General features: G+C 37.7%; 1 protein-coding gene across 1 annotated transcript in view; it reads left to right on the plus strand.

Moving 5' to 3' along the window:
- ZFP69B (ZFP69 zinc finger protein B) overlaps positions 1 to 8,480 on the plus strand; it is a 36,301-nt gene extending 27,821 nt beyond the window's left edge. Inside the window, exons 10-13 of the mRNA XM_068537528.1 lie at positions 3,197 to 3,323; positions 3,655 to 3,753; positions 5,678 to 5,785; positions 7,135 to 8,480. Coding sequence (XP_068393629.1) covers positions 3,197 to 3,323; positions 3,655 to 3,753; positions 5,678 to 5,785; positions 7,135 to 8,270 — 1,470 coding nt within the window. The 3' untranslated portion in view covers positions 8,271 to 8,480. The remainder of the gene's footprint in view (positions 1 to 3,196; positions 3,324 to 3,654; positions 3,754 to 5,677; positions 5,786 to 7,134) is intronic.
- The last annotated feature ends 4,555 nt before the right edge of the window (positions 8,481 to 13,035 follow it).

Below are 13,035 nucleotides of genomic sequence, written 5' to 3' on the forward strand. Positions count from 1 at the left end.
TTGTTCCTCTCCTGCCTTCTTTTGGATTGTGCAGTTTTTTTAGTATTCTATTTTATGTCCTCTAATGACTTTTTTAGCTGTACTTCTTTCATTTGTTTTTAGTGGTTGCTCTAGCTATTACAATATGCATTTTTCACATGTCACAGTTGAATTACTACTATACTGTTTCACATATAATATGAAAGCTTTATTTTCCCATTTACTCTTCCCATTCTTTGTGTATTGTCATCATGCTTTTCACTTTACATCTTATACACCCCATAATACATTGTTCTTATTTTTGCTTTTAACAGTAAATTGTCTTCTAAGAAATTAAGAAAAGGAAAAAAAACGAGCCTTTCATCTTTGCACACATTTACCAATTCAAGCACTTTTCATTCCTTCCTTTAGTTCCAAGTTTTTTTTTTTAACTTTTGAATTTTATTTTATTTATTTTTTATACAGCAGGTTCTTATTAGTTGTCTATTTTATACATATTAGTGTATATATGTCAATCAGTATCTCCCAATTCATCCCACCACCAAGTTCTAAGTTTCTAACTGACATTATTTCCCTTCAGCCTAAAGAATGTCATTTAGCATCTCCTGTAGTGGGGGTGTTCTGATGATGAATTCTCACAGCTTTGGTGATCTAAAAATGTCTTTATATGGTCTTCCTATTTGAGAATCTTTTACTGAATATAGAATTCTAGGGTGACTGTTTTTTCTTTTAAGCACTTTAAAGATGTTCCATGATTTTGTGGCTTGTATTGTTTCAAATGAGAAGTCAGCTATTATTCTTATTCTTTCCCCAGATGTGACATGTCTTTCTGTTTGTTCCTTTGTTTTATACCAACTTTTCTTGTTTGTTTTGTTCCTCCTTTCCTACCTTTTTTTCACTACTTTTATGTTCTTCCGTTTTATCTTTGCTCTTCAGCAGTTTTAATGGTGTGCATAGACATGATATTCTCTGAATTTCTTTTCCCCCCCATGGAGGGTTTGCTGGCTTTTGGATTTGTGGGTTGAGTTTTTACTCAAATTTGGAAAATTTTCAGGCTTTATTTCTTCAGATATTTTTTTCTGCTCATTCTCTCTTCTCCTTCTTAGATTCTAATTACTTGTATATTAGACTACTTGATATTATCCCAGGTTTTTTTGTTTTTTTGTTTTTCTTTTTCTCTCTTGGTGCTTCCATTTGAATACTATCTGTTGACCTGTGTTTAAGTTTCACTGATTTTGTCTTCATCAGGGTCCATCTGTTGTTAAGCCCATCCAGTGGATTTTTCAGATATTGTATTTTTCACTTATAGAATTGTCTTTTAGTTCTTTTTTAGCATTTCTATCTCTCTCCTCAATTAACCCCACATTTTCACCTATTCTATCCATATTTTTATTGTAAATTCTTCAACATTTATTTTTTAAATAAATTCATTTATTTATTTATTTTTGGCTGCGTTGGGTCTTCATTGCTGTGTGCAGGCTTTCTCTAGTTGCGGGGAGTGGGGGCTACTCTTCCTTGCGGTGCGCAGGCTTCTCATTGTGGCGGCTTCTCTTGTTGTGGAGCACGGGCTCTAGGGCACGCAGGCTTCAGTAGTTGTGGTGCAGGGGCTTAGTTGCTCTGCAGCATGTGGGATCTTCCTGGACCAGGGCTTGAACCCGTGTCCCCTGAATTGGCAGGCAGGTTCTTAACCACTGCGCCACCAGGGAAGCCCTCTTCAACATACATTTTAATAATTTCTTTAAACTTCTTTTCTGCTAATTCCAATGACTTGGTTACCTAGGTGTTTGCTTCTTATGTTTTTATTTTCTTGATTATAGGTCAGAAATTCCTCCTTCTTTGTATGTCTAATAATTTTTTATTGTAGTTCAGATATTGTGTATAAAAGAATGGTGGAGGATGAAATATGCATAGATAGGTCCGTTTCTCCGTCAGCCTGGAAGGACATTGGTGTTGAGGTGAATAACTATCATGGTTTCCAGTTCTTTGACAAAACCTCAGATGCATGGCCTCCTGGCCAAGCATCTGCTATTTCATACTGTTAGAGCATTCATTGTATCCCTGGGGGTTGCAGCTTTCTACAGGATTGCTTTGGCTGAACCAAGAAAGAAGGCATATGCAGATTTCTACAGAAATTGTGGTTCCATGAAAAATTTTGAGGCAATGAGGAAGGCTGGTATCTTTCAGAGTGCAAAGTGATTTTAGAATGTAAAGAATTTCTTTGGGTTGAGTTGCATGAAGTTTGTCACTGACCTGTGTTCCTGAACTATGAAACATGAATATCTGGGCTAAGGAATAATTTCTCTTGTTAAATAAACAATTAACAAATAAAGATATATATGGATAGATAGATACATAGATATAGTCTGTTTATTTCTTTTGTCTGTTCCATTTATTTACAGAAGACTCTAAGCCTTTTCCTCTGACTGGTGGTTAAGGTGAGGGACTGATTATTCATATTTTTCCTAGAGCTGTGGCTGAGCTCTGGCTGAGATACACTTTAATTTGATTGAGTTCACTTCTGATTAACCCAAGTACCAGTGCCCCATGCCACCACTGCTGAGGGGCCGATCCTTTTTACTTCTTCAGTATTTGAGCTAGGGAGGGGTTAGACCACAGTTCCAGACAGTTTTGTTCATCTTGCATTAAACTCCAGCAGGGCCCCAGAATTTCAACTCAGCAGGGATGCACTGATCTTTGTGACAATAAGTGCTAAAAGCCTCTCTCTTCCCTCCCCCAGGCCCTCTGATCTCATCTCCTTGCATTCCCCTTCACTAGCCCACCTCCAGCAATGCTGGCTACTCTCCTGTTCCTCAGACAAGCCAAGGACACTCTCACCTCAGGTCCTTTGTCCCCATCTGGAAGGCTCTCCCCTCAGATTTCTATGTGGCTCTTCCTCACTGAGTTCATGTCTCTGTTCAAATATCACCCTTTTAGGAAGGCCTTCCCCAGCCACCCTACGTGAAAGATCCTCCCCATCCTCACTGTGGCTCTCCCTGTTCCCCTTATCCTGCTTAATTTTTTTCTAAGACATATATGACCATCTGTGCTTCTGTATGTTTAATTATTTATGGTAGTCTCCGAGAATCACCAAACAGATCCAGAGGAGGCTCCCAGTAAAACTAGTTTAGAATCTCTCAGAATTTAGAATACTGTAAGAACATCTTGGATCTTGATGGAGATGGTCTCAGACTGAAAAGGAATATGTTTGACATTCTAGGAACTGTTGACCTTCAAGGACATATCTGTGGACTTCACCCAGGAGGAGTGGGGGCAGCTGGCCCCTGCTCACCGGAATCTGTACCGGGAGGTGATGCTGGAGAACTATGGGAACCTGGTCTCAGTGGGTAAGCATGGGTTACACATACGTCCAGAAACCTGCCCATTACAGGACAGTCACTATTCCTAAATTATTAAATGCTGTAGATTCCCTGGAGCCTGGCCTTGGGTTCTGTGTTGGAGATAGATGTCTCATTCCTTTGAAAATCAAGCCAGAGCATACCTGAATCTCCTCCCTTGGGGGAACAGTTTTACTTTGTAGAGTGAGAACATAAAAACATGCTGTGGTGCCCCTTTCTGTTTTCAGAGACCCTAAATACCAGAGGATTGGAACTACATTCCAGGGATGGTTCTTAGACCTCAGCATAAATATTCATACCCTTTTTTTCACTCCATAAGTAGGATGTCAACTTTCCAAACCTAGTGTGATTTCCCAGTTGGAGAAAGGAGAAGCGCCATGGATGACAGAGAAAGAAGGCCCAGGAGATCCCAGTTCAGGTGAGACCAAGGCAGATGGTGCCTTTCAATATGTAGGCCAGAGTGCCCAGCATCTTCCCAGGCTGCGGGAAGGCTGAGAGGGTGGACAGGCATGCACTGAACCCGATTTTACCCCTCCCTTTGCACCCCTTTCCTTCACCTAACCTTGCAAAAGTCTCTGAAGTTGGAGGGAAAAGAAGTCTTCTCTTCATTAAGGTTAAACTTGATTTTCCTTCTTTCTTCAGTATCCTAAAGTCTGCCAATCGAAAGCTCCTTTCCCTAAGCAGTCAGATGTACGTGGTCTCTCCTCAAAGAAAACAGATCTCTTTTCAGGACTCTCGCTGCATTCTACAAATCTTTAATCTTCTCTCTTGCATTCTATTTCTACTTTTCACCAACTTTCCAGTTTACAATCCTAGCTTTGATTCTCACTCTCCCTTTAACTCAAGTATCTTTATTTATTGTAATAACTATTTTATGGAAAGTCCTGCAAGAGAAATTACCACAGGATTCCTTCTCATCAAATCCAATGGTTTTTAACAGTCTCCTTAAACTTTGCTTTTATTATGAAATATTTTAGATATTCAGAAAGGCATAGAGAATATTATAATAAATTTCTATGTAGCTTCCACCTAGATTAAGAAATAAAACAGAGTTTAAGCCCTGCTATTCCCCTCCTACCTTTTGAAACAACCAATTCTTCTGAGTTTAAATATTTTCATTTGTGTATGTATCTTCATACTTGTATTGCATGTGTTTATCCCCAAGCAATATATAATACTGTTTTGCATGTTCTTATTCTTTAAATAAATGGTATATATACTTTTCCACTTGCTTTTCTCATTCAACACCGTTGATATTTATCCATATTGTTCTGGTTCATTCATTTCTGTTGAATTAATAAAGCACAATTTATCCATTTTCCTGCTGATAGACATTTATACTGTTTCTAAATTTGGGGATTACAAAGATACTGGAGTAAAACTTTGTGTAAAACTTCTCGTGTTTCTCTGAGATATTTGATAGAAGCAGACTTGTTGGGTCACCTTCATTTTGCTAGGTTTTACAAAATTGTTCTTCAAACTAGTTGCACCAATTAGTACTCCTATCAGCAGGTATTGAGAGGTTCCAGAACTCAGCATCTTTGTCAACACTTGTCATTGTCAAAGTTTCACATTTTTATAAATTCAGTGGGTGAATATCTTGTTGGTTTTTTTCATTTTCCTGATTACTAATAAGAGGGAGCATATTTTTCATGTTTATTGGCCATCTATTCAGGATTCCTTTTCTGTAAATTACTTGTTTATATCCTTTGTGAATTTTTATATTATCTTTTTTCCTTATTGATTTATAGAAAAAATATATATATTATTTTATATCTTTAAGATTTTGATTTTCATACTTAGGTTAAATCTGAATTTATTTTATATGTAGTATGAGGTGAGGCTCTAGTTTAACTTTTTACATTTGGATAATCAGTCCAAGAGCCAATTATTGAATAGTTAATGCCACTCTGTCACCTGCCAAGTTTCTAATGCCAGGCTGTCTTAATTACTATATTTCATAGTGAGACTTAATATCTTGTTCTTCAAAATTGTCCTGGCTATTGTTAGCCCCTTGCTTTTCCATATGAATTATATAATGAGTGCATCAATTACACACACACACACACACACACACACACACAAAATACTCTGGTGGTATTTTGATTGGAATAGAATTGAATTTATAGATCAATTTGGGAGGGAATTGATATTATGATATTGAGTCCTACTGTCCAGGAACGTGGTATATTGCTCCACTTACTGATATTTCCTAATTTTTTAAAATAAAGGATTTTCCCCCATAAAAGTCTTGTACACATTGCACATCTTTTGTCAGATTTATCCTGAAGAACTTATATTTTATTGCTATTTTATTTTATTTTTTTGGCCACCCTGCACAGCTGGTGGGATCTTGGTTCCCCAACCAGGGATCGAACCCGGGCCCTTGGCAGTGAGAGCACGGAGTCCTAACCACTGGACCGCCAGGGAATTCCCTGCTATTTTAAATGGTATAAATTTTTTCAATTATGTTTTCTCTTTTTTGCTAGTGTGTAATAACATAACTGGTTTTGATCTTCTAGCCAGCCACCTTGTTTCACTCTGTTATTAATTCCAATAATTTGTACATTCTCCTGGGTTTTCTCTTTTTCAACTTATAATAATAATAGCTACCATGAATGTTCTTTCCCTGCCTCTGGATGAAATCTCAGAGAGGTCCCATAGGTGGTCCAGTCCCTTTAAATAATAAGAACAGTCTGATTTTAGTGAAATGTGTAATTCAGTATAATAATAAAAACTCCCCACTTCAAAGTTATATCTTCTCTCCTCCCCTAGCTTGGGCCTGCTTCAGCTTGGATACCGAATTGGGAAGGGGTCATAGATGGCCTGTTCTCTCTTCCCCTATCTTCTTCTTCTCCTCTTCCTTCTCCCTGATCCAGGACCAGAATCAGGGGCCTGCAGAACATAGACTTTATTTTTGCATCTATTCATTTAGAATTTGGAATTTGGAAGTACCAATGATCCTTCTGTGTTAACCAAAAATCCTACAAGAAGTTATACTTTTCAGGAATATGGAACTGTCAGTTGAAATATTAGTAATGGTACAATAAATTATTTTAAAAAACCAGTCAGAATTTTAAATATCCTTTAAAGAAAGGATATTTTCATAGAACATAGCAATAGTAGCAACATAGCAGTCTGGGTTTCTTACAAGTCTCCTTTGTATAATTAACACTTCCTGGGACAGATTAATAACTACAGGAAGCAGAACAATATGTAAATATTAATATAAGCTTCAGTAAAAGACAGCTTGACATTCTTGTGAATGCTCTTAGTTCAAATTTTTTTGTTTTTTTTTTTTTTTTTGGCCACACCGTGCAGCTTGCGGGATCTTAGCTCCCTGACCAGGTATTGAACCCGAGCCCTCGGCAGTAAAAGTGCACAGTCCTAACCACTGGACCACCAGGGAATTCCCTCAAACCTTATTTTTTGAACTAGCTGGAGTGGGAAGAGGGAAATCTTTTTATCTTTCTGAGAATGTTTTCCAAAAGTAGTTATGAATTAAAAAGACACTGTTAAGACATAGCCTTATGAAATTTCATTATTTAGTATTAATAGAAAGAAGAGGACTAAAATGTTCAAATTTTTACCCTATATATAAAATCACACTTTCACCTGGTTCATTGTTTCTTAATTTCCCATTACCTCTCCAGACTGCCTAACCATATTTAAATATACTCAAAACTTCATGTATTTTATATGTATTGTTATCTAAATCTCTAGTCCATACCCAGTATAATAATTGATTTTTCAAAGCATAATGAATATGAGTTATTTGCATTTTTTCCATTTCTTTCAGACTTGAAGGGTAAAACAGAAACAGCTGTGTCAACTGCAAAGAACGACGTTTTACAGGAACAGTTCTATCATGGCATGATGATGGAAAGGTTCATGAGGGATGATGTCATTTATTCCACATTGAGAAAAGTCTCAAAATATGATGATGAGTTAGAAAACCACCAGGATAGCCATGGGAGAGACGTGAGACAAACCATCTTGACCCATAAGAGGAGAGGCCAAGAAACTTACAAATATGGCAAAAATATTGTGAGTTCTAATGTTGTTATAGAACAGAGGCACCATAAATATGACACACCTAGAAAGAGAAACAAATACAAATCAGATCTGATTAATCATCCAACAAGTTACATAAGAACAAAAACCTACGAATGTAATATATGTGAAAAAGTCTTCAAACAACCCATTCACCTTACCGAACACATGAGAATTCATACTGGTGAGAAACCTTTCAGATGTAAGGAATGCGGAAGGGCCTTTAGTCAAAGTGCATCCCTTACCACCCACCAAAGAATCCATACTGGTGAGAAACCCTTTGAATGTGAAGAATGTGGCAAAGCCTTCAGACATCGCTCATCTCTTAATCAACATCATAGAACTCACACTGGTGAGAAACCCTATGTATGTGATAAATGTCAGAAAGCTTTCAGCCAGAACATTAGCTTGATCCAACATTTGAGAACTCATTCTGGAGAGAAACCCTTTACATGCAATGAATGTGGGAAAACCTTTAGACAGATTAGACACCTTAGTGAACATATAAGAATTCATACTGGGGAGAAGCCCTATGCATGCACCACATGTTGTAAAACCTTTAGTCATAGAGCTTATCTAACGCATCACCAGAGAATCCATACTGGGGAGAGACCCTACAAATGTAAGGAATGTGGGAAAGCCTTTAGGCAAAGGATACACCTTAGCAACCATAAAACTGTTCATACAGGAGTGAAAGCGTATGAATGCAACCGCTGTGGAAAAGCCTACAGGCATGATTCATCCTTTAAGAAACATCAGAGGCATCACACAGGAGAAAAACCTTACGAATGTAATGAATGTGGAAAAGCCTTCAGCTATAATTCATCACTTACTCGACACCATGAAATACACAGGAGAAATGCCTTCCAGAATAATGCATAAAAACAGATTATTCAACATGAACAAAAGCCAGGTCTAAATCAGTGATTCTGTGCTTTGAATTTCAGGACTCTAAATTGGAGGAATTGACATAATGATGCCAACTTCTAATTTTGCCCATTGTGTAAATAAACATTACATTGATAACTACTGTCTACTAATATCTCCACACAAAGTACTTAATCAAGAATAAAGATGGCCCTTCAAATTAAATTCAACAATATAGAAAATTCACACATTATTACTTTTATGATTTCATTGTAGATTAATAAATTATTCATCATGGGCATTCACTGATTTACAGACCAGCATTTGGGGACTACTGTTTAAAACATCACCACCCCCATTTTTTTTTAATTAAAAAATTTTTTAATGGGGAAAACTTTCACGTGGTATAAACTTCAAAAGGTACAGTCAGTTGTGTAAGTGAAAAGACTTCTTCCTCGATCCCCCATCACAAAATTCTGCCAGAGGCAACCATTTTTTATAACTAAGTTTTTTGTACACCCTTCCAGAGATCATTCTGTTTAAATCCAAGAGAATACATATATACATTTTTTACTTTTTAAGCATAAATGGCAGCCCCCCATACAAACATATTACTTTTATTACTTCACTGTGTATCATGGAGGTCACTCCATATCAGTAAACAAAGTGCCTCCTCATTCTTTTTTTATAGCTGATAGTATTCCATGGTTTGAATGTACTTTAGCCACTTCACTATAGATGGATTTTTGAATTTCCAATCTTTTATTTATATGATGTTGCAATGAATAGTCTTATGCATTTTTATTTCTCACAATGTAAGTATATGCATAGGGTAAATTCCTAGAACAGGAATTTCTGTGCTAAAGGGTATGCACATTTGTATGGTGGATACTGCCAAACTGACCTTCATAGAGGTTGGACCAATTTATTTTCCAGCAAGATACAGAACTGTGGGAACCATATCTGGTGCTGAAGCATCTCCTGAGCCAACAGCCCCATCATCCATTAAAGAAGTATCAGCTTCTCTCAATAACATAGCCTAGAAGTACCAGCTGAGCTGCATCCCCATAAAGAGCAGCACTTGCCATCCCTGGAGACAGACAGAAATCTGCATGTTATCAAATAGCAGCCAGACCCACCAAAGTCTCAGTTGGAGAAGGAGAAGACATCTCTCCACCAACTGTTACAGTCCCTGACGTCTGAGTCTGGAACTGTCTGATGAATTAGAGTTCCTTTAAAGAGACTGATCCACCTGCCTTAGCAAGTATAATCTTGGCTGCAACCCCTTTGTTTGGAATGGAGGAAAACTGACAATGGAGTCAGGGTACTTAATATAGCAGGATATACCACAGCTGATCAACTGACCATACGTAGCATTTTACAGGATGGCAATGTTAGCGAGTTACTGTTCACATGTGAGAGGAGACAGAAACGAGGTAGGACATGACTTTCTAATTAATAAACATTAATTAATGAAGAGAGCATTAATTAGTTGACATTGCTTATTATGTGTGAAAGCTGAGTGCCAAGGTCAGGACCACAGTGATTTTGTACATGTTCATTTTTCATTCTGGTAAAGTTTTATTAAAGTTTTAGTGATTCTGTGAAATGTTGATGGATTTCCCCTCATCTTCATCCCCACAGCCACTACTCAGTTATAAACCAAAGCCTGGCACTTAAGATCCTTCATTACATCTAGTCCTACCTTACAGCTTCCTCTTCCATTTACTTATCTCCTTCCTATATGGGCTCTGACTACACTCAAATATATTAGTTGAGAATCTTTAAGTTACAAGTAACAGAAATCAACTGAGGTTAGTTAAGTCTCAAAGAGAGGTGTTAATAGAGGGATATTGGGGTATCTCATGGAATTCAGGGCAGCGATACATTATAATAGTGGACTGAGACCAGGATCTGAAACGCTTTGGAAAACCCAGGCAGTTTTCTCTCCATCTCTGACCTCTGCTTCTTCTGTTTTCTTCATTCTGGCTTTTCTTTTTTGTTTTCAACACCTCATTGCAAATCATGGTTACCATCAGCTTTAGATTTTACATATATTCAGTTTCCATCACTCAGAGATAAACTGTCTTCTCTTTCTCACTTCTTATCTCAAAGTCATGGGGAAGCTCTCTTACTGGCCCAGCTAGGTCAGGTGCCCACTGCTAAACAAATCAACTGTAGTCAGAGATCTCAGCTTCTGTGGGAACCATGTGGATGGTGTGGTGGTGAATGGGGCGGGGGTGGGGTGGGCTGGAGGGGCAGGAGAGCAGAAGAAAGGGTTACTGTTCATAGCATTCCAGATCCTACTCACTCTTCAATGCTGGCTCATCAGATCAGAACTTTAGAACTGGAAAGGATATAGGAACTCATCTAATTGAAACTTCTCTCTTTATAGATGAAGAAATGGAGACTCCCCTTCTTTAATTACTCACATCTTTTCACCTGAGTCATATTTTTGAGCATTTTTCCCTCTAAGTTTGTTAGCCTGGCTTTCCAAACACTTGCCCTTAGCTGCTTTTCGCCGTTGTAAGAGTTTTACTTCTCAGATCTATTGCCCCAAGGAGGTCTTTCATAAATTATGCTTCAGAGCCTACCCACTGGCTTTGCCTTTTATCAGTGCTTATTCATTCATTCGATTTATCCCACAGGCACTTCTCCTTCTGTTGGTTATGTGAATGTTCTTCCCCAGAACTGTGTCCTTAGGCATAATTCTCTTCTCAAGCTAGACATTTTGTCTGATCTTGTTAACATCCCAACGCCTCTTACATCTACATCTATATCTTACAAATCTCTCCTGGGCTCTAGGAGAAAACATTATGTTCTATATCCCACTGGATATCTCCACTTGGGTAACTCATAGTCACCTCAAAGTCAGTGTGTCCAAAACTCGACTCAATTTTTTCAATAAAATCTGTATTCCTTAATCCAGGAAGTGGTATCACCACTCATCCAATTCTCCAGTTTAAACTTCTCCCTCTCATCCATCACCTTTCCCAATCAGTCACCAGGTCCTATACATTCTGTTTAGGATCTCTTCAGTTTATATCCTCTGCTCTATTCCCATTGTCAGTACTTTAATCAGGCTCTTAGCATTTCCTAACTGCTTAAATAGATTCCCAAATATTTTTTCTATATCTAATCTGGACTCATCTCTCTATCGTCCCCACTGCTGCTGGAGTGGTCACACTAAAACATATAACTAATCAAATTATTGCTTGAAATCCCTCAATGGTTTCTTATAACTTGAAGCTAAATGTCAGATTCCTTAATAGAATACTTGGTATAGAGCACTGCCTATTTTTCTAGTAGTGGCTCCCAAATTTCCCCCCAAGCGTACTTCTCTCCAGCCATAAACATCTTATGGTCCTCCAAATATTCCATGCTATTTCATGGTTTCTGGTCATCAACTATGCTATTTTTTCCTCTTTCTGCCTAACTTCTTTGTTAGCTCCTACTCATCCTCCCAGATTTAGTTTGTGTCACATCTTCAGGGAATGCTACACAAAATTTATGAAGTTTTGGATGAACACTTGAAGTCTTGGCTGAATTTACTAAATAAATATCTAGGCCTTATCCTACAGGATTTTTGACTAGAGAGTGATAGCAAGGGATTTTAATTTTATAAAATTACTCTGGAATGACTATGGAGGACCATGGCTCAACATGAAGCAATAGCCAGGGCTATTCAACTTCAATTTGCTTCACACTGTTGCTTGCTACACTTCCTTCTTTTCTTACCCTTGCTACCATGGGTTTGCACCTAAAAAAAAAAAAAAATCATCTAATCCTTGCCTCAGGCTCTGTTTTCTTGAAGACTCTGGTTAAGACAAGCACACAGCCCCAGTTTGAGTAATCAGGGCCAATTGGACAATTTCTGGACTTATCTTTGAGGTATTAGGGAATGGACTTCCTTTTTTTCCACTGGACACAAATCTGGAAGACTGTGGCCCTGGAAGCTACTGGCAGTGGAAGAGGAGGAAGACTGCCTATAAATGCAAAAACACAGAGGAAATAGATCCAAGAAATGGAGAGAGAAAACTCAGTTCTGGTCTCACTGTTTGACATCTGGATCAAGCCTCACCTGAAGCTAGAGCTCCTGGGTTTTCAAACTGATAAATGAATAAACCCTAATTGATTCAAGAGTTCAAATGTCCTACATCTGAGGCTGCCTGTTTTAGCAGAAGCATGGCCCAGTCTTACATCCTTAACTGATTCCCAGCTCCCCCAACTTCCTAGCTTAGGGCTACCTTTTCTGGCTTTCTCCAGCTAAGCAACGCCCTTTTCAATTACCAGAAACTGGTGTTTGGCTAAAGAGAGGCTGACCTTAATACAGGGAAGAGAAGATTCTCAAATACAGAATATTGTCAGTGGGTTTCTCTTAAGCATATAAAAATTATGTCAGTAATTGTTCTAGCATCTGTAAGGAACACAAACTTGAGCAAGATAAATTCCCTGCCCTTAGGTCTGATGCTCAAGAGCAGTAATGTCCAAGAGAAATATAATGTGAGCCACAACACAAATGCGAACCACATAAATAATTTAATAATTTCTACCAGCCACATTAATACAATAAAAAGCAGTAAGTAAAATTAATTTTAAAAATCTATTCCATTTGATACAATATATCCAAATATTACTATTTCAACATGTAATCAATATAAAAGTTATTAGAGTTAACTTTTTTTTTTTTACTAAATCTTCAAAATACAGTATTTTATAGTTACAGCAGATGTCATTTTGAACTAGCCACATTTCAAATGCTTAAGAGCCACACGTGCCT

Source organism: Eschrichtius robustus, chromosome 3 (genome assembly GCF_028021215.1).
Source record: "Eschrichtius robustus isolate mEscRob2 chromosome 3, mEscRob2.pri, whole genome shotgun sequence".
Lineage (NCBI taxonomy): Eukaryota > Metazoa > Chordata > Mammalia > Artiodactyla > Eschrichtiidae > Eschrichtius > Eschrichtius robustus.